This window comes from Bos taurus, chromosome 4, assembly GCF_002263795.3.
Source record: "Bos taurus isolate L1 Dominette 01449 registration number 42190680 breed Hereford chromosome 4, ARS-UCD2.0, whole genome shotgun sequence".
In the NCBI taxonomy this organism is placed as follows: Eukaryota; Metazoa; Chordata; class Mammalia; order Artiodactyla; family Bovidae; genus Bos; species Bos taurus.
The window spans coordinates 7,569,434-7,597,137 of record NC_037331.1 but is presented as its reverse complement, the minus strand read 5'-3'; the positions used below and the strand labels follow the sequence as shown (position 1 = coordinate 7,597,137).

Here is a 27,704-nt window from a genome sequence, read left to right as displayed (position 1 = left end):
CAGGTTCTCAGGCTCCACACTTTCTGCTTTTGGTCAACTGATTTAAAGCTCAGAACAGCTCAATAGGGCAGGCCTGTCTCTCCTTCATTATCAGACCCTTGAATTGTTTAAATATTTTCACGACTGAATGCTGCTGAAATAAATATCCCCATCAAAAATATTTTATGCATGTATTGGTCTGTTGACCACTCATTTCAATGGTAGCTCCTGTAGCCCATCATTCTTTGCCTTATTTTTCTTAGTATTTATCACCTCATAACACATCATGAATTTACTGATTGGTTCATTTGCTCTGGAACTCACATTAGATTGTCAGGTCCCTTAGAGCTGAGAGTTTTTTCTGATTTGTTCACCAACATATTCCCCAGCACCCAAAACAGTGCTTGGAACAAAACCAGTGTTCAATAACTATTTATTGAATGAGTGAAAGAAGAAAGGAATATAATATTTATTGCATCTCTGCTGTGTGCTAATAATAGATGCCTGCTGAAGCTGCCAAAGGTGTGCCCTGCTCTCATGGAGCTACAGGTTAGGACAGAGAAAGTGATGGGGTCTACAAGCGCGTGTGTAATGAACCCGCCTTTGGGGAAATATTGGGAAGAGCTGTTTGCACACAGTCATGCACTGCAGCGCTGTGTGTAACAGCAAAGGAGTATTGATGACCCCAGGGTTTGGTGCTGAGAGCACGTCCCACCTCACCCTCACTCCTTCACTTGTGGAGGCAGATTTCCTCCCTGTGAAGGGAGAGTGAAGGATTAGAGTCGGTGCATGTCACGTGTTCGCAGCAACGCCTAGCATAGGAGTGAGACCTGTTTTCTTATTTGGCCAGTTTCAGAAATGGTAGAGGTGGGGGTCTCAGACATCTGGGGGGGTGGGGGGTGGGAGATGACCCAGAGGAGTGAGAGAGGAGAGAAATCCAAGGGCAACTTGTGGCTCCTGCCGCATGAGTGGGTTGGAATGGAGCCCTGGGGACCACAGGCAAGGAGGAGTTCACATCTCACGCGATGGCCTTGCACAGATTGAGGCCAGGGCCCCTCTGGGCGAATGTCTTTGACCTACTTCTCACAGCTTCCTCCTGGTCCCCAGTGGTCATCTGTAAATTCTTTGTTCACAGCAGCTTCCCGACTATGAGAATGGGGTGTCGGCAGAAACAGCGTGGGGGTAGTCAATCGGACCGAGTCACTACATGGCCTCAAATAAATGTTTCCTTAGTGAATAAAAATTGACACTGCATGTAAGATGAGCATACCACTGAGAGAAGTATGTTTCTTTTTATATTTGCTTTAAAAATCCCTTCATTTTTATTAATTTTATTATTATAGTTCCTTTAAGAAACCTTTTATTAGTGACATTTCAAACAGAGAAAAATAGTAGGAATAGTACGGAATGAATGAATAAGACCCATCACACTTATATTAATTCTTAGTTTTATAGATTTTTGAAATGCTACTGTTTTTGGAAAAAGTCGGTTTTAAATCAAGCACATTTTTATAACTACTTTAAATTACTTACTTTTTCTCTTGAATGTTATTTATTATACAAACAGCACCATAACAATAAGGAAAAGTTTAAAAATCACCTAAAATTCCATTATCCAAATGTGTCTGTTACTTTTGTGGTCTTGTCTTTTGGTAGGTGTTATACAACATTTTTATGTGGTTAAAATGCTAGCTTTCTTTTTCACTTAACATTGAATCACAATATTTTAAAAGTTGCTGCTTAGTCTTCATATTTAATGGTTATATTGGACAGTAGTTTATCAGTTGGATAGAAGTTTATACAGTTGGCATAATTTATCCAACTGTATCCTGGTGTTGGGTGTGAACATTCCTCCCAAGTGAGAATAACTTCTTGGTGCCTGAAGGATGTGTCTCATGCTGACTCATTGCTCTGGAAGGAATTTCCTGGAGCAGGTTTCTGGTTCAGATGTAGGACACATGCATTTGGGCAGGTCAACGGCAGTTGGCGGTGGCCCCAGAGGAGACCAGGTGGGACACTTCTAAGAAAGCTTTCCAACACTGACAAATATCTCCTGGCAGTGAGCCATGCTTTTCCACCGGAATTTATGTATTCATTTTTATATTTTTGTCTGTAAGTCGATCTGTCCACTGAGTCTCATTTTAATAATTTAATAATAAGAACCAGATAATGTAAGCCAAGTGTCTACTGCTTGGATGTCTCCCAGCTCTGCAGTCTTTGAGGTTTTTCCGTGCTTTATTAAGGAGAGGCTGAGCAGTGCTTGCTCAGCAGAGATGGCTCTGTTCCTCCAGGCAGCCTGTGGCTCATGGAGCGGTGACCGGCTCTGGGCTGAGGTTGCCTCCTGTGCTCTGCACCTGCGGGAACCTTCCTTTCTGCCCTGCAGCTCACCTCCTGTGACTCCCCTCACCCTTGCCAACTCCATCCCCAGCTGGACCAGCCTCTAACTCCTGACTCCTGAAGGAAGGCTAATGCAAGCTTTGGGCTTTGGTGAGCTTTTACTGGAGACTCGGCTAACAGAGGGGGCTTGGAGTGTGGTTTATTGCAAGGACACTTTCATCCTGTAAATCCATGGTCTACTCCCAGCTGTGGGTTGAAGGGAGCTGGTGGAAAGAATAACACTCTCCTGGTTACCATTTAACCAACAACACACTTCTGCCTGTCGACACACATCCAGACCCACGCCCACACGTAAAGGGCTGTCTTCTTGCCATAAAGGACCACCTGTGTGGTAAAACGCATACTTCTTGTACAGAATTATGGTGTCTTCACCAGGGCTGCTCCTTCTGGTTTGGCTACAGGAAGCCCCTGATACACGAAGCGGGGGCAAGTTCAAGCTTCAAGCCTCCCTCTAGAAAACCCCCAGGAAGACCACGCACTCCAGGCTGCATCTGGACTCTGTCTCCCTCCCATCTAGGCTTTTGTCTACCTGCCTGGTCCTTAAATCGACCCCCGGATCCCACTTCTCTTTAACATGTAAAGAGCAAACTCAATCTCAGCTCTAATTCCTTGAAACCTGAGGACTTTTGTGTGCACGTGTCTGTGTTTTCTTTACAGAACAAATCCCTCATATTTCTTTGAAATTTCAGGTGCTAAAAGCCTAACATGGTGTTAAAGAATAATTTCCTTTGAGAAACAACATGTGAAGTGAATTGAAAGTCACTCAGTCGTGTCTGATTCTGCGACCCTATGGACTATACAGTCCATGGGATTCTCCAGGCCAGAGCACTGGAGTGGGTAGCCGTTCCTTTCTTCAGGGGATCTTCCCAACCAGGGATTGAACCCAGGTCTCCTGCATTGCAGGCGGATTCTTTACCAGCTGAGTCATAATTTCTGTATATTTCTAGAATTGTGAAAAATTATAGACATCAAGTCCCAGAAAGTAAAGAAGCTCTTATTTCTTTTGGAAAAGTACTGAAGTCTTAGAGGTTGATGTTTGCTGGTTTTGTACTGTTCCAGTCGCTAAGTTGTGTCTGACTCTTTGCAACCCCATGAACTGCAGCACACCAGGCTTCCCTGTCCCTTCACCATCTCCTGGAATTTGCTCAAACTCATGTCCATTGAGTCGGTGATGCCATCCAATCATGTCCTCCTCTGTTGCCCCCTTCTCCACCTGCCCTCAATCTTTCCTAGCATCAAGGTCTTTTCCATTAATAGACTCTTTGCATCAAGTGGCCAAAGTATTGGCGCCTCAGCTTCAGCACCAGTCCTTCCAATGAATATTCAGGGTTGACTTCCTTTAGCATTGACTGGTTTGATCTCCTTGTTATTACAACTGGAAAACCATTCAGAAGAGTTCTGTCCAGCTAAAGAGACAAAGCTGACCATCTTTCTACTGGGCGTTGCCTCTGTGTACGTCTGCAGGGTCCTCAGGGCTGGCCTGGTTGCCCTGGGCCCTGGGAGGAAACAAACCCAGTCAGGGAAGGTCAGCAAAGGTCATTTGCATGTGTTTTCAGTTTACTCAGAGCACTGATCTAGGAAACAAGCGAGTACGGAAACGCAGGCACCCTTGCGGAGTGTGGGGCAGCCCCAAGCTAGGCAGTTTGGGTTTGTTTGCTTTGCCCTCCGGTCATAATCATGATCTCAGCAGAGCCCTTTCTTTCATCTAATGATCTCAGCAGAGCCCTTTCTTTCATTCTAATTTATCTTAATTTGCTTCTAAGTCTCTGGCAGTAGCTCGGTTTTCCTCCTTTGTGGTCTTTCGAAGCTCTGGTGATTAAATAAACAATGGAACAAAAGGTGATTTTGAAGGGCGCTTCGGGAGTGCTTGCAAAGGAAGCCTCTTATTCAGGGTTTTCTTTGGCTGGAAGTGTTCTTGTTGTCCTTCGTCACTGCCTGAGTTTAACAATGTAAGAATATCCAGTCTTTTTAAGGTATGGGAAACTGACGGGATTTCAAAACCAAGGCATCCAGTTTCTCATTTTTCAATTTGATTGTCAGGGTGAAAAAACACATCTCTTTGCTTCACTCTTTCGCTAAAATGGTTACCAGCATATTGAAGGGAGGGGCTTTCCAGGCCGTGCTAGAGATAAAGAAGCTGCCTGCCTGCCAATGCAGGAGACATAAGAGACGTGGGTTCCATCCATGGGCTGGGAAGATCCCCTGGAGAAGGAAATGCCAACCCACTCTGGTATTATTGTCTGGAGAATTCCATGGACACAGGAGCCTGGTGGGCTACAGTCCATGGGGTCGCAAAGAGTTGGACATCACTGAGTGACTGACACTTTTACTTTCTTTCATATGGGAGGGAAAGTGACAAGATCTTCACGGGGAAGATTGTTTCTAGGATGGTGGGTTAGCTTCTGTGGGGAAAAAAAATCAACTGAAAACCACAGAACAAGCGCCTCCTTCTTATTTGATGGAAATTCTGGAGTTTCCCTGGTTTATTTAGTTGTTTTCTTTAGCCTGGATAGGCCTGGATTTTGCAATGATTAGAAAGACTAAAAACAACCAAACAAACCAACCTGACCTCCTGGTAACAATAACTGCAGAGACAGAGGCAGAGGACCTTGAGGCTTGATTGATGCAATTGTCTTGGAGCTGAGGCTGCCTCCTGGGGAACCTTCTAGACTGAAGAGCACCTTTTCCAGCTGAGGATCCAGGGGCCACTTTGTAGGGCCTTGCTCTGAGGTCAGCTCTGCGCTCTCCACTCCAGATGCATCTCCTCCCCCCTTGGCTCTCACCTGCTGGGGACCTTTCCTTTCTGCCCACCTACTGCTCCCGTCACACCACCCGTGCGCCCTGGTCCTGGGGTGCGCTCACCAGCAAGGACTGGTTTGAAGCTGAAGCTCCTGGCAAGAGTCTGATCTGGATACCCTAGTCTCTCCCACTGCCAATTTGGAAAAGAATCGTTCCTTAGGGCCGGTAGGAGGGAAGCGGAGGCAGGGTGCCTGCATCTCATCTTGAGCTTTGTCTCAGACTTGCAGAATCCCAGCTGAGTGTGGGGCAAGGGGCTGCCGAAACAGCAAACCTGGGAGTGAAAGCAGAGTTGTGCTGTGACCAGGGTGAAGCTGTGCGCAGGGAGACCTTCCTCCGCTCGTCTCCTCTAGCCTGGGTCTGGGTCGTGCTGCCCAGCCCAGTGGCCTCAGACCATCACCTTCTTTAGATCAGGATCCAAACTTGCCTGGTCTTGCCACAGCCTGTCTGGCAGGTCCCATTTCAGTGCCTGGGTCTGGAGCCTCACTGCTGGGGACCCCAGGGCTTCCTCCCGAGTTCCTCCAGTGAACACCTTCAAAAAACATGTGCAAGGTTTATTTGTTGAGGGCTAACCCACTCCAGTGGAGAAGGCAATGGCACCCCACTCCAGTACTCTTGCCTGGAAAATCCCATGGATGCAGGAGCCTGGTAGGCTGCAGTCCATGGGGTTGCTAAGAGTCGGACACGACTGAGCGACTTCACTTTCACTTTTCACTTTCATGCATTGGAGAAGGAAATGGCAACCCACTCTAGTGTTCTTGCCTGGAGAATCCCAGGGATGGGGGAGCCTGGTGGGCTGCCATCTATGGGGTCGCACAGAGTCGGACATGACTGAAGCGACTTAGCAGCAGCAGCAGCAGAGCTAGAGAAAGAAATGGCAACCCACCCCAGTGTTCTTGCCTAGAGAATCCCAGGGACGGCGGAGACTGGTGGGCTGCTGTCTATGGGGTTGCACAGAGTCGGACACGACTGAAGCGACTTAGCAGCATCAGCAGCAGCAGAGCAGCTGAGTTCTAGAAAGTTGCACCTGTATGGCTGAATAGGACAAGACGCTACAAACAACAAGGATTAGGAAATTCTTTCCTGCTGGGGATGGTTTGGCCATCTCCATGGGGAGCTGCTCGAGGGCCCTGTCTCTAGTGCAGCCTTATAATCTGTCAGTCTCACAGCTGGTGTGGTGTCAGACCCAGACACACAGGCGTGAGCTCCCCTCCTGAGGTGGCTCCCTCGTTCCCAGCCTGCTGAAAAAGTAAGTCTTAGAATAAATCCAAAATAGCAAGATAAGCCAAAGGGAACTCAAATTACCATCCATCTCGAGGGTTTGTGCTACCTGTCGGTGGCTTCTCTCCAGAAGGGATGTCAAGTCCTGTGACGCCAGCGGTGTGTCCAGGTTCTGTCTCATGGCCCTGTCGTTCTCCAGCTATTGGAGTGTGTGTGTCATCTATGTGTGCATAGTAAGGCTTATTCAATAGTCTACCTTGAGGGTTAGTGTAAGAAGGAGGGATATATATATATATATATATATACACACACACACCTATATATACATATATATATAGTTGCATATAAACTGCCCATTCTCTTCCAGTTTCTTTTTAAAAATTTTATTTATTCTAATTGCTGCGCTGGGTCTTAATTGCAGTGTACATCTTTAGTTGCAGCATGTGGATCTTCCTCGTGGCATGTGGGATTAGTTCCCTGACCGGGGATTGAACCTGGGCCCCCAGCACTGAGAGTCTTAGCCACTGGACTACCAGGGAAGTCCCTCTTCCAATTTCATAATTAGAGGCTTGGCAATTTCTCTTGCTCATTGGTTATTAAGACCTCGCTACATGTATTACCAGTTTCTACACCTTGTTGTTCTTTTTTGGTGTTTCCTTATTTTTACTGTTCAGATTGAATTTGTGTGTTTTGTCTCTGTTTCTCTTTGAAGTCTTTTGTAATTCCCAAAGTGCAGGAATTTCATACTTCATTCATCCTTAGGTTTGACCAGCATTCTCCTACAGCCTTCTAGTTTTTCTACTACTGAATGTACTGTTCTAGACTTCTGTCTACTCAGAGTGCACATTTGAGCACTGTATAAGACTTTAGTTTATCTTTGTGACAGAGTCCAAGTTCAGGTGACCTAACAGTATGGTTGAATGCTTCCTTGCCTCCCTGAACCAAAAAGGTTCTTTAGTCATATGTTTTGAAACATAGTTGAGTCAATTTTGGACTTCCCATGCTGTTTCATGAACTTTCCATGTATATCTGTTATTGCACCAGTTTCATTTTTTAAAAAGTATCTATACTTTAATATGGGCTTCCCTGATGGCTCTGCAGGTAAAGAATCCGCCTGAGTACAGGACACACAGGAGGCTCGGATTCGATCCCTGAGACAGGAAGGTCCCCTGGAGGGGGGAAATGGCGACCCACTCCAGTATTCTTTCCTGGGAAATCCCATGAACAGAGGAGCCTGGCAGGCCATAGTCTGTGGGGTCACAAAGAGTCGATACAGTGGAGCAACTGACTCATGCATGTATACTTCAGTATGTTCTATTATACTGCTTTTGTAGAATTATAATCTTTCACAGCTCATCTTTGCTTTTGGAGCATATATGCTCACCAATTATATTTTAGCATCATTTTTGAGTTAAAAATGGTACCAATTAAATTTGGATCAGAATTGTGTTTGGTGTGAGCAGGTGCTTGCGGGGAGAGGGTGGTCTCAGCCCTCCTCTCCTGTGCCTTGTGGTAATCTTGGCCATCTGTGTCCCTGTGGATGGAGCAGTCAATCCCTGGATGTGCTTCGCTTTGCCTTTTTCCTCGCCTGTAACCTTTGCCTCCTTGTGGCTGTAGCCTTTTGTATGACTTAGCTGTGGCAGGAAACAATATCAAAATCACTTTTGGGGGGTAGGTATTTTTCCAATTGTCTCCTTAGAAGCATCCATTGAATTGGAATTTTTGTTTCAAAACGTCTGCACATCTACTGCTTTGAAACAAATAATTCACCTGACTTCTGGAAAGGATGCACCAATGTGTGCCTCCTAACAGTGTTCCCTTTAATTTGGGTGACCTGTTCGCTTGTTTCCTTTGAATCCTTGAGGGAAGAATTTATTTCTCATTCATTTTTATGACTCACTCCGAACTCTCCCCACCAGTACTGAAAAGAAGGAACTGTCTAATGAATGTTTATTTTTTTAATTAAAAAAAATTTAAATTAATTTTTATTGGTGTATAGTTGCTTTACAATTTCGCATTAGTTTCTGCTGTACAGCAAAGTGAATCAGCTATATGCATTTAAACGAATGCTTAATGTATGGGTTTGAAAGAAAAGCAATTGTTTTTCAATATAAAGCTCAAAAAATCAAGGAAAGAGAGAGTTTATTCGTTTCTCCCTTTCAGTACCAAACTAACTCCATAACCAACTTAAAGGTTTGCAAAAGGTCCTCTTGGCCGGGAAGTTTACACTCTGAAGGAGGGACTGTCAGAAGACTCGGTTCTGAGCAGCTGTGGGCTTCGACCAGCTCAGCTGATGGTTGCCATTGGACTTTGGCTTATTCTTTGTCTGAACCCCTTCTCTTGCAGTGTTTTATAGCAGGGACCTTATAATACTTCTGGGAAAGTCTCCTTTCCTGAGTGCCTGGCATCCAGAAACCTGAGCACTCCAAAGAGACACAATAGAATTTCATCCTTATGTAAAGCCCTTTGTTTCCAAGGAAAAGGGCGGCAGCCTAATTATAGGTTGGACTTCAGCTTCCTCGATATTTGAACCTTATTAGGCTGTTTTCCTCTTCTCAGCCAGTGAGATCTCTGAGATCTCGTGACCTGCTCCTCCCTCCAAGGACCCTCTTTCCTCCTTCATTTGTTTACAATTTTGCTTTTTGTCCCCAAGTATTTTATTCTTTGTGCTTTTCAGCCATAATCAAACCCACATGCTACCAGAGCAACTTGGAGGTTTTAAAATAGGGTTTAAACTCAGTCCGCAAGATATTTTCTTCAAGTGAGATGGAAAGTTAGCGTATTTAATTTGCAGGCATGAGGCTCAGTCTCCAGATTCAGGTTCCATCACAAACAGGTTCAGGGGCTCCAGGGAAAAGAATTTTCTCTGTGGTCCCCAGTGTGTGAAGCCAGTACGTGTTTCCTACCTCACCGATGTTGGGAGGATAAAGTGATGGATGAATGAGCACTCTTGAGCACTCAGGGCGATGACAACAAACGGTTGGAGGAAGGCCTGGTCCTCTTTACGGCGGTGTCTGCCTCGTTGCCTCCTTGTGTGGGCTGGAGGCTGGGCTCCACACGCTTTCAGAGGCGCTCACGCCTTCCTTCCGGGCGAGGATTCTGGTCCTATGCATTCTTTGCTGTTTCCCCAGCCCTATGAGCTGTACGCGCCGCCTAATGAGGGAATTGGTTCACTTGCTTACAGCTCTAGTGCACCAGTATTTTATTGATCCATCCTCCTAGTCTTTCTTTTTTTCCTGCATGACTTCCTCCAATTTTTTCCATTCACAAATAATGCTATTGTAGGTAAAGCATCTGTCTACGATGCAGGAGACCCAGGTTCAATCCCTGGGTTGGGAAGATCCTTTGGCGAAGGAAATGGCAATCCACGCCAGTACTATTGCCTGGAAAATCCCATGGACAGAGGAGCCTGGTAGGCTACAGTCCATGGGATCGCAAAGAGTCGGACACGACTGAGCGACTTCACGTACGTACGTACGTAAGCAGTCTTGAACACACCTTTGGAAAACAACTGTAATACCTTTTCAAAAAGTAAGTCTTATGTTGAATCTTTTTTTATAAATTAAAACTAGTCCAATATAGGGAGTTCCTTGGTGGTCTAGTGGTCTGGAGTCTGCTCTTTCCTTGTTGTGACCTGGATTCAGTCCCTGTATCTCTATTGATTGTTACTTTATGTATATTGGCTACATTTGTTAAGCATATAAATGCATAACATTTTATAGCTTCCTATTGTAAGGCCTCTTTTATTATGTAGTAATCCTCTCTGTGTATAGTAATACTCTGTGTCTTCAAGTCTCTTGTTTGATATTACTGTAGTTCATTTATTATTTACCTAACTGTATATTTTTCATCTCTGCTTTCATCTGTTCTATATCCTTATGTTGAATAAACTGGTTTCTGGTTATCTGAAACTCTTACCCTCATTTTTGAGAGATGAGTTTTCTGGGTACACAATTCTAGATCAACCAAGTTTCTCCAAGGGATCTAAAGATACTTAATTCTCTTCTGGTTTCCTGCTGTTCGTGAGTTTTTGTAAGTCTCATATTCCTTTGAGGTCATGTGTTGTCATCATGTGAATTGCTGCTGAGATTATCTCTTTGACTTCTGTATTTGAAGTTATTAATGTGGATTTCTGTTTCCTGATACATGTTCTATTTCCTTTATCAGTGAAATTTGTGTATTTTATGTGTTCTGGAAAATTCTCAGCCATTAGTTATTTAAATATTGCCTCACCTGCTTTCTCTCCAATCCCCTCGAGGGAACTTGCTCCTTTGTAATTCGGTCTTAAAGATTCAACTCATGACTTCTTATTTCTTTTTAATTAATTTTTTTTGGGTCAGTTCCTCTTTCCAGGTCTTTGGAGATTTCTTTTTACTCTCTCATCTCTGTAAGATCAGCAATACAATAAAACTATATATTTTTTTCAGCAGGTGTTGCCCTATTGTTCTGGTCAGCATAATATTTGAAGCAAAGTGATACTGGATTTTTAATTTGGTCCCATTTTCATTTCAGCTGGATTTCATTGCTAAGCCTTTTTATCGCCTCAGGGTTCATGGTTAATAATTATCTGTGTGCTTTTACCGCGTTTGAGTCAGTTCTAGTGAGGTGGATGAACCTAGAGCCTATTGGACAGAGTGAAGTAAGTCAGAAAGAGAAAAACAAATACCTTATATTAACGCATATGTATGGAATCGAGAAAAATGGTACAGATGAGCCTATTTGCAGGGTGGGAAAAGAGAGGCAGACATAGAGAACAGACCAGGATACAGCGGGGAAAGGAGAGGGTGGGAGAAATTGAGAGAGTAGCATTGAAACATACACATTACCATTTGTAAAGCAGATAGCTGGTGGAAAGTTGCTGCATGACACAGAGAACTCAGTGTGGAACTCCGTGACAACCTAGAGGGGTGGGATAGGGTAGGGGTGGGGAGGAGGTTCAAGAGGGAGGGGATACATGCATACTTATGGCTGATTCATGTTGTTGTATGGCAGACGCCAACACAGTATTGGAAAGCAATTATATTCTAATTAAAAATAAAAAAAATTATTGATGTTCTTTTATGGTTGTGAATGTATGTATATTGGTTTTTATTTAAGGATCATTTTGGCTATGTATCATATGATTATCACACTTTCTTTCTCTTAGAACTTTGTAAATATTGATGCATCATTATCTAGCACTGGATATTTTGAGGACATGTTTGAGGCCAGGTAGGTATCTTTCCTCCTCTGTGGATATTTTCACAGGTTTGACTTAGAGCCAGACATCCTGGAATGTGAAATCAAGTGGGCCTTAGGAATCATCACTACAAACAAAGCTAGTGGAGGTGATGGAATTCCAGTTGAGCTACTTCAAATCCTAAAAGATGATGCTGTGAAAGTGCTGCATCCAATATGCCAGCAAATTTGGAAAACTCAGCAGTGGCCACAGGACTGGAAAAGGTCAGTTTTCATTCCAATCCCAAAGAAAGGCAATGCCAAAGAATGCTCAAACTACTGCACAATTGTACTCATCTCACATGCTAGCAAAGTAATGCTCAAAATTCTCCAAGCCAGGCTTCAACAGTATGTGAACCTTGAACGTCCAGATGTTCAAGCTGGATTTAGAAAAAGCAGAGGAACCAGAGATCAAATTGTCAACATCCGTTGGATCACTGAAAAAGCAAGAGAGTTCCAGAAAAACATCTACTTCTGCTTTATTGACTATGCCAAAGTCTTTGACTGTGTGGATCATCACAAACTGTGGAACATTCTTAAAGAGATGGGAATAGCAGACCAACTTACCTGCTGCCTGAGAAACCTGTATGCAGGTCAGGAAGCAACAGTTAGAACTGGACATGGAACAACAGACTGGTTCCAAATAGGAAAAGGAGTTCGTCAAGGCTGTATATTGTCACCCTGCTTATTTAACTTATATGCAGATTACATCATGAGAAATGGCAGGCAGGATGAAGCACAAGCTGGAATCAAGATTGCTAGGAGAAATATCAAAAACCTCAGATATGCAGATGACACCACCCTTATGGCAGAAATCGAAGAACTAAAGAGCCTCTCGATGAAAGTGAAAGAGGAGGGTGAAAAAGTTGGCTTAAAACTCAGCATTCAGAAAACTAAGATCACGGCATCAGATCCTATCACTTCATGGCAAATAGATGAGGAAACAATGAGAGACTTACTTTTCTTGGGCTCCAAAATCACTGCAGTCATGAAATTAAAAGACACTTGCTCCTTGGAAGAAAAGTTATGACCAACCTAGACAGCATATTAAAAAGCAGACACATTACTTTGCTGACAAAGGTCCATCTAGTCAAAGCTATGATTTCTTTCAGTAGTCATGTATGTATGTGAGAGCTGGGCTGTAAAGAAAGCTGAGCACCAAAGAATTGATGCTTTTGAACTGTGGTGTTGAAGAAGACTCTTGAGAGTCCCTTGGACTGCAACAAGATCAAACCAGTCGATCCTAAAGGAAATCAGTCCTGAGTATTCATTGGAAGGACTGATGCTGAAGGTGAAACTCCTGGCCACCGGATGTGAAGAACTGACTCATTGGAAAAGACCCCGATGCTGGGAAAGATTGAAGGCAGGAGGAGAAGGAGATGACAGAGGATGAGTTGGTTGGATGGCATCTCCGACTCAATGGACATGAGTTTGAGCAAGTTCCGGGGTTTGGTGATGGACAGGAAGCCTGGCATGCTGAAGTCCATGGGGTCGCAAAGAGTCCGAAATGACTGAGTGACTGAACTGAACTGTTTTTTCTTCATCTTGGGAGTTCAATAGCTCTAGGGCAACTGCAGCTTTTTCTTTTTTTTGAATTATAGCATACTCTTTCAGTCTTGAGACAAAATTTTCATCAGAGTTTTCTCTTTTTTAGGGAAATTCTACTGTTATATCTTTGAGCATATTTTTCATTACATTTGTTGGATTCTCTGTTTTAAGTATAGCACTTACCATTATATTGTGGAGTTTTTGCTTTCCAAAGCTGATTCTATTAGCTTTTTGTGTTAATATTTTGCCTTTAAAACGTTTTTTTAAGAATTCACTGTTGTTATCTCAAACTGTTTGTCTAACGTAGAAATGAAATTTAACCAGTGTCTATGCTCTTTTTTCTGGTTTCTAAATCCCTTAGAATTCCACAGTGATGTTTTTTGTTGTTTTTTTCCCCTTAGATCTGTAACCACTTTTTTCATTTAGCATCTTTTTCCTAGGCTCTTATTTCTGAATGTTTGTTCTTCTCACATTGTTCTTTGTGAAACAGGTGTACAGAAAGTCTTCGTGTTATTTGAGTTGCTTTTTTGCCAGTCATGCTCCTTGACTGTCTTTTGCTTTGCTCCTTTCCCAGTGTTTAGACAGCTGTTTTTCTTTTCATCTGACTCATCCTTGGGCAGCTTAGCCCAGGTGATGCATTTGTCCTTGACTTTCTTTTCCATATACCTGAGACGAGTTTGATTTCTCCCTCAAACTTGGGTGGAGCGTCTGAGCAAATCTTTCATGTGCCAGGTTTCTCCAGCAGGAAGGAGAGAGGCTTGGGGAGCTGGTGGGGACGATGTGCAGTCATGTTAGCCTTGCTATGCTCTGAGCTCTCTTTCAACATCTTGTCACTCATCTGTGTCCAACTCTTTGCAACCTCACGAACTGTGGCCCGCCAGGCTCCTCTGTCCATGGTATTCTCCAGGCAAGAATACCGGAGGGAGTTGCCATTCCCCTCTTCATGGGATCTTTCTGACCCAGGGATCAAATGTGGGTCTCCTGCATTGCAGGCAGATTCTTTACCATCTGAGCCACCAGAGAAGCCCTCCTTCAACACCTTGTTAGAGGTTTTGTACCATATTCACCTATCCAGTTAGGGAAGTTATTCTCTGACTGTGGGTTCTTTCCTCGTTTTTGTGTACAGCCTAGGGAACATCTCCAGCAGTTAGCTCCTTGTTCACTTTCTGTCTGTCATTCGAATATCCCCGGCAGCAATTTCCTCACTTCCGGGGTCAGAAGCAGGAGAAAAGGGGATCCCTTCAGGGCACCCGAGTGGTGGGGAGATGTGTGTGGTGGGGAGAGTCACTGGCTCTGGAGACTCTGGGCCGCACTGGGACTGAGCCCTGGTGGGTGATCCCCACTTAGAGGTGACCTCCCTCCCCAGCTCCTCTAGCGTTTCTTTTCATTTTTCTCTCTCTTTATGGTGTCCGGAAAAAGGACAAGTCTGTGAGGAGATTTCAATATACCTTTTCACCCAGGGCTCCTTTATGTGTACATTTGTGTGTAGGTGTTGTTAAGGGCTCCCCACAAATGCCGTGGTATTCTGAGGGGCCTGAGGGCAGAGCTCCCATAAGCGTCACTGTGGGATGTGGGATGTGGGCTACAGAACAGGCATTTGGGCACTTCCGGTGAGAGCTTCTCTGCTGGCACTCACGGCAGGAAGAGGGGACTTTGTGGTGGTTTGGAAGAGCGGTCCCTGTTTCGTGAGCACTAGTGGGGCTTCCATAAGGCTGTCTTCCTCGAGAGCGGGGCCTCCGGCAGCATCTCCTTCTGGCTGCCTCTGGCACAGCTTTGGGACCCCTTCCTGCTGCTAAGAAGCCGTGCCCAGGGGGCCTGCAGCGTGGGAGACCTGGGGAAGTACAAAAATTAACCCGAAAGCAAGAGTCAAGGATAATAACAACACATAAGAGAAAAACATGACAGGAAAATATGATGAGACAGGGGAGGCTGCTTTTATGCGCTTGTGGAGGAATAGTCCTGTGAAAGGAGGTGAGTCACTCACTCACAAGGCATAGCCGCACAGCACACCTGGGCCGGCCATCGTTTTCTTCTGAAACAGGGAAGTTCACATTCAGACCAGTGGCAGATTTTTCCTACCGTTGCTTCTCAGAGGGTCACTGATTGGCTTGTAAATTAAAAAAAACTGAGTTACTATAATTTTACGTTTAATTGGAGTTTTACTTTTATTTCAAGATCTACAGATAAACTTTTCAATTATAAGTCTACCAATTTATTTATTGGTAGATAAGAAGTAGATTTATTTACAGAGAAACATACCCCGCAGAGTGTGGGCCATCTCACAAGGAGAGAGCGGTTGAGTTTTATTTTTTTAAAGTATTATTCTCATTTGAAACTAGAGAAGTGCCATTGATTTTATGATTGGGATGACAAATATTTATAATTTCACAGTTGCCATTGCCTATTTTAATTTGGCCTTGACAAGATCCTTTAAATTATGGTGGTTTTTATGTGTAGAGAAAAAAATCTAGATACTAAAAATAAAAAGATTGATAAACTGATTGCTTAAAAGATTTAGACAAGGGACTTCCCTGGTGGTCCAGTGGTTGAGAATCTGCCTTGTGATGCAGGGGACGCAGGTTCAATTCCTGGTTGAGGAACTAAGATCCCACATGCTGTGGAGATACTAAGCCCTAGTGCTGGAACTATTGAGCCCTCGAGCCGCAACTAGAGAGTCCATGTGCTGCGAGGAGAGATCCTGCTTGCTACAACTAAGATCCAAATAAATAAATATTTCAAAAAGATTTAGACAATAAAAAGTCTAATATAAACAAGTTGGAGAAAATATTTTTATTGATGGTCTTTGGTTATATCTACCCATTAAAATCTAAATTAAAAAATCATACATACTTTGGCTCAAAAATCTTATTTAACAGTGCTACCTCAAAAATATACTTGCAAAAGTCAGCCAAATGTACAGAAAGCTCACAATAGCACTGGTGCCGAACAGAAAACTTTGCAAATTCCATAACTGGGTGATTGGTTAAATACATTAAAATTTACCATATCTTCTTATGTCATCTTTAAAAACAATGGGGCTGATCTACAAGTACTGATCCAAAAAAATTGTTTCTAAAAATACTTGTTACATTTATTTATATTTGTAAAAAAATGAGTTAAGAAAACTGTAAATCTTTTGGGAGAATGGTTGTATTCTTCCTGTACTTTTTGAATACCCTAACCATGTATCTATTTGTGAATTTATAATATCAAAAAGGGTGGGACTTCCCTGATGGTCCAGTGTCTAAGATTCTGTGCTCCCAATGCAAGGGGCCCAGGTTCAATCCCTGGTCAGGGAACTAGACCCCATAAGTCGCAGCTAACAGTTCACATGCCACAGTGAAGACCAAGGATGCCATGTGTGCAAGTAAGACCTGGTGCAACCAGATAAATGAATGTTGAAATAGAAGGGTCTATATGAGTTTTGACTGTATGAGCCATTTTCAGTTTTCTTTATATTTATTTGTTTTAAAAAAAAAGGCTGTCTTATATTATTGGGGGCTTCCCTGGTGGCTCAACTGGTAAAAATTTTATTATTTTATTTTTAACATTGTATTATTTACTTTTAATTATTATTTAAATTATAAAATAAAAAAGTTAATAACAAAATAATTATATTATAGGTATAATAAATGTTATCATTATTATGTTATTTAAAATGCTATTAACATTTTATTATTTATTAATAATAAAAATTTTAGTACTAACTTTTTTTTAACCTCCCCAATTACTTATGTATTTATTCTTCCTAATGATGTCAAGTTATTCTTTAATATGAGGTATAGTTTCAATCTTGCACATTTATATTTAGCCAGAATTAATTACAGACACCCCACCATCCCTGTACTTCAAGAAATGACTCATTTGTTACAGAGAATGAACAGGTGACTTAAGTTCTTCTGCAGAGTGTTTGACCAATTAATTTGGTTTAATTACTATCCTTTGAGCCAGAGGGATCAAAATTATGGCCAACCTAGACAGCATATTAAAAAGCAGAGACGTTACTTTGTCAACAAAGGTCTGTCTATTCAAGGCTATGGTTTTTCCAGTAGTCATGTATGGATGTGAGTGTTGGACTATAAAGAAAGCTGAGTGCCAAAGAATTGATGCTTTTGAACTGTGGTGTTGGAGAAGACTCTTGAGAGTCCCTTGGACTGCAAGGAGATCCAACCAGTCCATCCTAAAGGAGATCAGTCCTGAGTATTCATTGGAAGGACTGATGCTGAAGGTGAAACTCCAATCCTTTGGCCACTGGATGCAAAGAACTGACTCATTGGAAAAGACCCTGATGCTGGGAAAGATTGAAGGCAGGAGGAGAAGGGGACGACAGAGTATGAGATGGTTAGATGGCATGACTGACTCAATGGACATGAGTTTGATTAAACTCTGGGAGTTCATGATGGACAGGGAGGTCTGGTGTGCTGCAGTCCACGGGGTCGCAAGGAGTCGGACACGACTGAACTGAACTGAGCCAGAGGGTGCCCTCCCTTGAACATTTCTCTTTTATCAGGGTGGGTGGTGTTGGTTTTCAGCACTTTCTCAGAGAACTTTCCATAAGGATACAGTTTCTGGCACGAGAAATACTTCCTCATGTCTCATTTCCAAGAGGGTGCTTTCTTTTCTTCTTTAATTACACCAGGGATGGAAACATTCTTTCCCACCTGAGTTTTGTCTTTTTGGTTTCAGACCACATGTGCTCACCTGGTCACACAGGTGACCAGGAAGAAGGTCTGCTGGAACTTCTGGGGAAAGGCTGGGACCAAAGCCTAGGATGTAGGGCTGTGGTAGGTCAAAGACCAATGCAGTAAAGTGACAGGAAGCTCACTTTAGTTCAAAGCATCATGATTTTGGAGTCTGAAAGAACAAGACATGCTTTTTCATGCTGATAGCATCCTTAACTTCCTAACCTGCAGATTCTTAGGATTTTGTCTGTGCCATTATTGATCTGTGCCTTGCTTGGTCTGTGTCTGGCTGTAAACTTTTGTATTTATAAACTGAGTGGAAGCCAACAGAAAACATTATGCACCAGAAACCAAGTGAAGAATGTTGGCAATAAAAATAATCTTGTGATAATTGAGGATTTTCTATTAATTTTTCATTAGGCTATTCTTTGGGTGTTTCCTTCTTAAATAATTAAATTCCGTGTATCAATGTTAGTTCCTTTTCTTTTGACTTTGAAAATTCAGGATTATACAAATAACCGCAATCCGTATGAGTGGCTCTTTTGCCACCTGTGTCAAGAGATTTGACTCCAATAACCTGACTTTTCAGAGTTTGTTCCAATCTCAAGAAAGTGATTTAAAAGAAAATTACTTTTACAAAAAAATTTATTGACAAAAGATGTAAATTATGATGCGTTCATTTGTAAGAATGTTACATTACCAGTAAGATGATAGTTAAATACAGTGTGTGGCAACACGTGAAAATATTCATAAGATGAAACCAAGTGTCTGCCACCACCAACCCTGGAAAAATAGCTATTTGGATGGAAAAGTCAGACATGTTAAAGAAATGAGAAAAATAAAAATAGTGAATCTGTTGGAGTGTGAGAAATATGGATGAAATTATTTGTTTAATTTCTTTAATGTCATAAGTTCTTCAATAAATAAAAATGTGAGGAAAAAGGGGAGGAACAGAAGCCAGGTCTGGTAGGAGAAAGACAAGGAGCTGACAGTTGTGGATATGGATACAGTGAACAGGGGCTATCTCTGTGGGGCCCTTCTCAAATGATTGTTCTTAGGTACACACAGGAAGGATGACAATGACTTCCTTTAAAGGAAGCCTACTCTGGCCTACGAACCCTCCTTCAACAGGGGGAGATCTCATAATGCTTTGTGATTTATTTAGACACTAATTTTTTGGACAACTTTCCAGGTGCTCTCCCTGGCTGAATTCTTCTGGCCTTGTATCCTGTTCATGATTCTGACAGTACTTCGTTTTCAAGAACCTCCCAGACACAGAGACAATTGTGAGTTTCATTTTTATTATACTTTTTGATGACCAACATCTAGAGAAGAAAATGCAGCATTCTTTTTTTTTTTCTATTGTTCTTTATAAATTCTGAATCATGAGTGAAATGAATGGATAGGGTTCTCTTGTTTATACCTCTATTTCTGGGATATATGCCAGTAGGCATCTATTTAGGTTTTTTCTCTTAAGAATGATATTCACATTTGCCCAATCTAACAGATAGATTTACTCCTTAAATTAAGCTGTCTCAATTCAGGATATAGGTATATAAGTCATTATAAACATAGAAAGAGTAGAGGAAGAGGTAAATGTGGGGGAGATGCATTTCATTTTACCAGTGTGATGGTGGTGATGATGGTGGTGGTGGTGGTGGTGGTGATGATGGTGGTGGTGGTGATGGTGGTGGTGGTGATGGTGATGATGAAGATGGTGGTGATGAAGATGATGGTGGTGATGAAGGTGATGGTGGTGGTGATGGTGGTGGTGGTGGTGATGGTGAAGATGGTGGTGATGAAGATGATGGTGGTGATGGTGATGAAGATGATGGTGATGGTGGTGATGATGGTGGTGGTGGTGATGGTGATGATGAAGATGGTGGTGATGAAGATGATGGTGATGGTGGTGGTGATGGTGATGGTGAAGATGGTGGTGATAAAGATGATGGTGATGGTGGTGGTGATGGTGATGGTGGTGATGATGGTGGTGGTGGTGGTGGTGATGGTGATGGTGAAGATGGTGGTGGTGAAGATGATGGTGATGGTGGTGATGAAGATGATGGTGATGGTGGTGGTGATGGTGATGGTGGTGATGATGGTGGTGGTGATGGTGATGGTGAAGATGGTGGTGATGAAGATGATGGTGATGGTGGTGATGAAGATGATGGTGATGGTGGTGATGAAGATGATGGTGATGATGGTGATGATGATGGTGATGGTGGTGATGATGGTGATGGTGGTGGTGGTGGTGATGGTGTTGATGGTGATGAAGATGATGGTGATGGTGGTGATGATGATATTGGTGGTGGTGATGGTAATGACAACGATGGTGGTAAAGTGTTTAGAAACCATTATAAATAACTTCCTCTACTCCAGGTCTTTTATCAGAAAGACCATTTAGTTCATCTGGTTTAAACCTCAACACTCCTTGAGAAATGATTGCCTATTTTGTTCCTATCATGCTTATGCTCACTTGAAATATGGATAATGTGGTTAATTCTAAAAATGTTATATGATTAGAAATTATCAAGGGGTGACTTTTATCTGAAATAGTATGTCACTATTCAAAATAGTAAATTAATGTATTTATTCATTTGGCAAATAATGTTTTGAGTGCCTTTGTGTCCAAGCTTTGCTCAGGATGAAGTGGTAGACACAGTATTTTTCCTGTCCTTCCAGAACTTACTGTAGGGTCAGACTATGATAATGCAGTGAGATAGTGTCATGTTGGGACTCCATACAGGGTACCAGGAGCACAGAGGAGAAGTGGCTGCTCCGTTCTGAAGAAGGGGTTCTGAGGAGTTAGCAAATGTGAATCTTTGTCAGATGAAAGAGTTCAGGGGAGGACAGATCTGGGCAGACCAGATAGCATGGGGGAAGATCAGAAGAAAAGGAGTTTATATGAATGAGAAGCAGACATGTGGCTGGAGGAACAAACAGGTTCAGATGAGTAAAAGCTTTGAAGGATGTGGAAGATGGTGACTTCCCAAAGGGTGCTGAGGCGGGGCTTCCCAGGTGGCACTAGTGGTAGAGAACCTGCCTGCAGTGCAGGGGCCATAAGAGATGCAGGTTCCATCCCTGGGTCGGGAAGATCCCCTGTGGAAGAGCGTGGCAACCTACTCCAGTATTCTTGCCTGGAGAATCCCATGGATAGCGGAGCCTGGTGGGCTACAGTCCATGGGGTTGTGAAGAGTCAGACGAGACTGGAGTGACGGAGCACGCACACACACACACGTCTGGGTTGGGATTGCTGAATCACATGGTCATTCTATTTTTAGTTTTCTGAGGAGCCTCCACTCTGCTCTCCACAGTGTCTGCACCAACTTACACTCCCACCAACCGCGTGGGAGGGTTCTCTTTTCTCCAGAAAGTGGTTTATTGTACCATTTGTCCTGAAAGCCCTTGGATCCTATCCAGTTTTTCTAAACATCTTCGCGTTAAATGACCTTTAGTAACCACACTCAAGTTCTTAAGAATCCAAGAATTCCTCCGCTTTTATATGAGACGAAAGGAGGTGTTTGCTCTGATTCTTCCAACCCACAGCCTATTCACAGTGTCTGGAGGTGAGGTTGAATGACGAGGTATTGACACTCCCTGAGCAGGGAGAGGAGTTTCACGCAGTTGTGCTTATGGCCAGGCAGAGCCGTCCTGCTTTGCAGCCTGTGGGTAGGCCCTGGAGGAAAGGTGTTAATGTAAAAGGTTTCTGTCCTTTCTTTTTCCTGTTGGGTTGCTGAGGTGTTTTGGGAGAATGGCATTGAAACATGTATAATATCATATATGAAATGAGTCACCAGTCCAGGTTCGATGCATGATACTGGACGCTTGGGGCTGGTGCACTGGGACAACCCAGAGGGATGGTACAGGGAGGGAGGAGGGTTCAGGATGAGGAACACGTGTATACCTGTGGCGGATTCATGTTCATATATGGCAAAACCAATACAATATTGTAAAGTTAAAAAATAAAATAAATTAAAAAAATAAGTAAAAATAAAAATAAACTAACAACAGGACTAATAATGTAATAACGTGATATCACATGTTACTGAACTCACTAGGTATTCCATTTCTGGGACCAGTCGTATGGACTCATTTCTGCCTTGTATCCACATCCAGGCTATTTGCAACCCCGGGATCTGCCCAGCCGGGGTGTTTTCCCCTTTGTCCAAGGCCTTCTTTGCAACACCGGGTCGAGGTGCAGGAACACAAGCTATGAAGGGGCTATGGAGCAGCGTTTTCGGTAAGAGAAACACAAACATCCTTTTCACGGGAAGCTCCTGAATAGAACTGACATGAGGCTTTTAGTTCAGCCTCAATAATTTGGGGTGGGCCAGCCATCATAAGAAACACAGAATTTAGAGTCACCAGGAAATCAGCTTTATGACATTCAGACTCACATGCAAACAACCTCCATAATGGTTCGTTTCTAGTAACAGGTCTTTCCACAGCTGTTCCAAGAGTCACAAAGTGATTGCTGATTAGCAGATGCGTTTTGCTTGTCCTAGTTTGTTTTCTGTAGGTTAAAACTCTGACCTCAAAATTACCCTCTTGGCCAACTATGCATTTTTGGCACCAAATGCTTGAAAACAAGTATTTGTTTGAGTTACCCACTGGCTTTTCCTACTGTGCTATTTTGGACCAGCATCTCTTCACAGCTGAGATACGCTTGACCTGGACCAGGTGACAGTAGCCATCGTGAGTCTGGATGCTGAGCCTGGCCTGTGTTTACCTGTGGCAGCAGTCTGGCACCAAAGACTAAAAAGAGAAGCAATGGGAGGTATTTTATGTGAGAAGAGTCAAAATACAGAAGGGTTTTAACTCAGAGCTCCCTGAAGGCTCTGGAAACTTCTCTCAGTGGAGTTAGAAATGAAAAGAAGCAGCTGAGTCATCAGATAGTTTGAATTTTTCACATGTGAATCATCTGTCTTTGCTTCCTCCATCCTTCCTGCTGTTGACCCGTCTATGACATTGAAGTGTAAAGCATGCAAACATAAGTGATCTTTAACTTTCAACTGTAAGTTACAAGAGAATGCAAAGCTTCTAGGTAATTTTGGACACATCTGGTATGATATTTTTAAAGGGTGGGTGCTTACATTTTTTTTGAGAGAGGTAATATAAACATATGATATTAAGAAAACCATTAGAGAGTAAAGTGTAAAGTTATAACCCTGAAATACATGCTGGCCTTTTTGTATGTTTGGGAAAGAAAGTGCCTTTCTGGGAAAATGAGAAGTGTTTGAGGCTGATCAGCGTCTCTGTTTCAGGTCTCTCTCACATCTCTTCGTCACTTAGAGTGGGAAATTTGTGTGTCCTTGAAGGGGGAAAAGTGGGGCTTTGCACGCAAACCATATCGACCCCATCTCTTCTTAGTTGTGTGCTTCTGAGCAATTTACTTAATGTCTCCACATTTGCTTCTCACTCCCCTCCTTCCACATCGTGAGTGTTGAAGTGCTGGCGGGGTAGCCCTCCTGCGGTGGGAGTTAGCACTCACCCATCCCTATGGCCTTGGCTCCAGCAGTCACACTGACACTGGAGTCTCCACATCAGAGAATAGCTCTGCCTTTGTCTCTCAGGCCACTCCACACCCTCACCTGCACTTACTGAGAACATGTGGTCACACAGCCTGCAGAGACCTCTCCCCACATCCTGAGAACCACAGTACTTTTCAGAGCCTTGGACGCTGATGAGCAGGAAAGAAGTCCCTCCCGGTTCTGGGCTCTGTCCTCGGACCTGCCCCCTCCACTCAGAGGCTCTCACTGTTTTCATGTTGGTCCAGGATGAATTCAGTGGACTCCCAAAACCATAATTAAAAATTCACTTCTGATCACTTTTTGAGAATTGTCTCAGATTATGAATATCTGAAAGCAAAATTTAAATCTATTTAAACATCACAGTTAACTAGTTTGTGGATTTCTGTGCCCTTTGTGATCCCTGGGGAAAATTCACTTTGGGCAGGAATCTCAAATTTCATCTGATCTAGGATCAGTTCAGTTTAGCTGCTAAGTCATGTCTGACTCTTTGTGACCCCATGGACTGCAACATGCCAGGCTTCCTTGTTCTTCACCATCTCCAGGAGTTTGCTCCCTGGGGAAAGTTCACTTTTGGCAGAGATCCCCAATTTCATCTGATCTAGGTTATGATTATGAAAATCCACTTTCAGATTCCTGGTTTTATTACAGAGCCAATGCTCAACACTTAAAAGGTGATTTCAGAGTTGGAATCGTGAACCATGGATCATGACTCCACAGATTAAGTGGGTATTGCCACTGCGTGGAAATACAAGGAATCGCTCTTCATTGTTTACAGTCAAGCTGATGGCAGAAAAGCAATGGAAAGTGCTTCATGGAGCGAACACACTGTCTGAACTTGCCCCCTGCGCCCTTTCACTGTCAGGACCCTCAGGAACTGCTCACCAGGCCAGGCCGTCCTTCATTCTCATCCCAGCCCCTTGAAGGGTTTCCATCCAACTGTTCCTGACTATTCCCTACTCTTCTCACTTTCTTATCTTCAATATTTTAATTTTTCTTCTTCCTCGAATACACCCAGATCCCCCGAGAGCCATCTCGTGGACTCCACCTCACTCCAGGAAGGCCTCCTGCTGTACATCTCACTTGCTCCCTGACTGCGGCCGCCTCCCTCTTGGCTTCTCCTCTGTTGGCTTTTCCCTCTTGGGATGCTCTTTAGAGTGCCTTCCAAGCTTTAGCCTCTCTAGTGTATAGTTTTCCTGATCACAGGGTCCAGCCCCTTTGCCATGAGTTGAATCATCTTTTTCCAACCAAAGCAGCTAAGAATTTGATGCTTGTCTCATCAGCGACTCCTCTGACAGCAGGGAGGACTCAAGTTCAAGGAAGGAGTAAGGTGGCCCTTTCCCATACCCTGTCCTTCTCCTGGGGGCCTCCTTTCTCTCACTCTGTCCCCACCCTCCAGCCTTTGGAGGCAGGCTGCTCCCCGTGGTCCAGGTTCCCCATGGGGAGAAACCTTGTGGCCTCCGAGCAGCGTGGATTCTCTGGCTACACCTGTTGCACCAGAGCAGAAAGCCTGCGGGTTCCTGATCCAGGCTCTCACCCATCTCCCTTCCCTCCTGGCCTCAGAAAAGAGGGGTCACAGTTAGGGTGATCACAGACGGGAAACTGTCCGCACCACTCCACGGTGACACAGATGCTTCCGCTGAGCGAAGGCGCTTCCTTTCCTGCCCAGTTGGAGGGTCTGCCCGCTGTGCGATGAACCTTCTCTGCTCTCTTTCTCGGGCTTTCCCAGCCGTAATCCCAGCTTAGTCCCTGTCCTTACGCCATTCCTCTGTCTCTGTAGTGTTGGCTTTAACAAGCCACAATGAAAGACAATTTTGCAGGGTCCTGGGTGTGTTTTCAGGCCCTGAATTTCCCGTGTTTCAGTGAAGCGCTGGCTCAGCACGTGTGAGGGATGTTTCCCTGGGCACGGAGCCCCCCTCTCTGACCTGCGGTCACCCAGAGGTCCTGGTCTATCCTCTGGCTGCGTGTGGGTGGGTCTCCCCCGAGGAGCCCCCTCCAGGCCCAGCTGAGCTTCCTCTCTTTGGCATTCAAGAACTTGGGGAATCAGATGTGTTCCTCTCTCCATAAAACTTGGATTATATTTAGAACATGTTTATCTCTTTAGTTAATAAAGATAACTTCCTTGGAGAAGAAAATGGCAACCCACTGCAGTATTCTTGCCTGGGAAATCCCATGGACAAAGGAGCCTGGTGGGCTACAGTCCACAGGGTTGCAATAGTCGGACACGACTTAGCAACTAAACCACCATGAAGATAACTTCCTACATTATCTTCATTATCTTCCAAAAGTACGGGTTTCCTTTCACGTGTAAATCTCTCATCCGTCTGGGCTTTATGTCTTTGAATGATGTCATAGTGATCCATTTTAGATTTTTTCCATTTGGATGAGTGATTGCTGTAGCACTCTTTAAGGAAATCGCCCATCTTGCCCTGATCTGCAGTCCCGAGGGTCTACGTGTCAAGCCTCTTGTGTGCCCTTTTTCCAATGTCTGTTTTGTCCAGCAGGCCATCCCTGAACTATTCCTCAGTGTCTTTTTTATGATAATGTCTGACATCTGATGTCTGACATATTTTGCTCTGCTCCTTGAGGGAAGTCTCTGCTCTTCCATTTAAATTTATAAATTCATTGTCAAGGTCAATGAAAAAACCCTATTGGCATTTTGATTGGAATTGCATCAAGTCCCATGGTTAAATGACACATCATTTAATTTATAGCTTCATAATATTTTTGCTTAAAAGCCATGCATATTTTTTATTGAGTGTGATCTGATTATACTTTTAGTTTGCATTTCCTTAATCATGGATGATGTTGAGCATCTTTTCATATCTTTATTGGCTGTTTGACGTTCTGTGTATAAATGGTTTGTTCAAATCCTTTTTTGGTGGTTGTGGGGAAGTGCACTGCATGGCATGTGGGATCCTAGTTCCTCCACCACTGATCGAACCCTGCAGTGGAGTGTGGATTCTTCAGCCACTGGATCGCCAGGGAAGTTCCCTGTTCAAATCTTTTAACAATTTATTGTGTAATTTTTGGTTTTACTGCATTTTTAGAACTCTTTACTTACTTTGTTTGTAAATCTTTTATCAGAAAAATGTGTTGTGAATATTTCTTCCAGTCTGTGACCTTTTTTTGAAGAGCAGAGTTTTTTTTCATTTTGATGAAATTCAGTTATCAGTTTTTTCTGTTTTGGTTTATGCTTTAAAAAAATTAAAAAAAATTTAGGTATAGTTGATTTACAATGGTGTGTTAGTTTCAACTATACAGTAAAGTGATATATATAAATGTCTGTATCCCTTTTTAAATGTTCTCTTCAATTATAAGTTATTATAAGATACTGAGTATAGTTCTAGTGTAGGAACTATAGTAGGTTCTTGTTGATTATCTACTTTATATGCAGTAATGTGTATATTTTAATCCCAAACTCCTGATTTATCCCTCTCTTCCCCTCCCCTTTGGTAACTCTACGTTCATTTTCTATGTCTATGGGTCTACCTGTTTTATAAATAAGTTCACTTGTATCCTTTTTTAAACTCCACATATAAGTGACACTATGTAATATTTGTCTCTGTCTGACTTACTTCATTCAGTATCACAATTTCTAGGTCCGCCCAAATTGCTGTAAATGGCATTCACTATTCCACTCACTTTTATGTCTGAGTGTTATTCCTCCGTATATATGCACCACGTCTTCTTTCTCTGTTCACCTGGGTCCACTCATTGGTCGATGGACGCTGGGCTGCTTCCGTGTCTTGGCTATTGTAAATGGTGCTGCTGTGAACATTGCGGTGCATGGATCTTTTTGAATTATGGTTTTCTCTGGGTATACATGCCCAGGAGTGGGGCTGCTGTCATATGATAGCTGTTTTTAGTTTTTCAAGGAACCACCATCCTATTTCCCACAGTGGCTGCACCTATTTATATTCCCACCAACAGTGTGGGAGGGTTCCCTTTCCTCTATACCCTTGCCAGGGTTTATTGTTTTTTATAGATTTTTTGATGGTGGCCATTCTGACCACTGTAAGATGCTATCTCATTGTAGTTTTTATTTGCCTTTCTCTAATAGTGATGCATCTTTTCAAGTGCTTTTTGGACCTCTGTATGTCTTGTTTGTCTCTTTTGTATTTTTCTCTAACAATGAAATATTTGTGTAACTGAAGATCATTACAATTACCTACTGCAGTTTCTGTTAAAAGTTTAATAGTTTTAACTTTTGTTTGGGTGTATGATGCATTTTTGAGTTAGCTTTTGTATATGATGTAAGTGTTGCAGTTTATCTTACATTTGGTTGTTTAGTAGTTCTAATACCATTTGTTGAAAATACTAACATATGCCCATT

At 43.1% G+C, this 27,704-nt stretch overlaps 1 protein-coding gene across 1 annotated transcript in view; it reads left to right on the top strand.

Annotated features, from left to right (window-relative positions):
* The first annotated feature begins 18,840 nt into the window (after positions 1 to 18,840).
* The window catches only part of ABCA13 (ATP binding cassette subfamily A member 13), a 374,331-nt gene continuing 365,467 nt past the window's right edge, over positions 18,841 to 27,704 (top strand). Inside the window, exons 1-3 of the mRNA XM_059886027.1 lie at positions 18,841 to 18,849; positions 19,006 to 19,126; positions 21,957 to 22,080. Of these exons, the coding sequence (XP_059742010.1) occupies positions 18,841 to 18,849; positions 19,006 to 19,126; positions 21,957 to 22,080 (254 nt within the window). The remainder of the gene's footprint in view (positions 18,850 to 19,005; positions 19,127 to 21,956; positions 22,081 to 27,704) is intronic.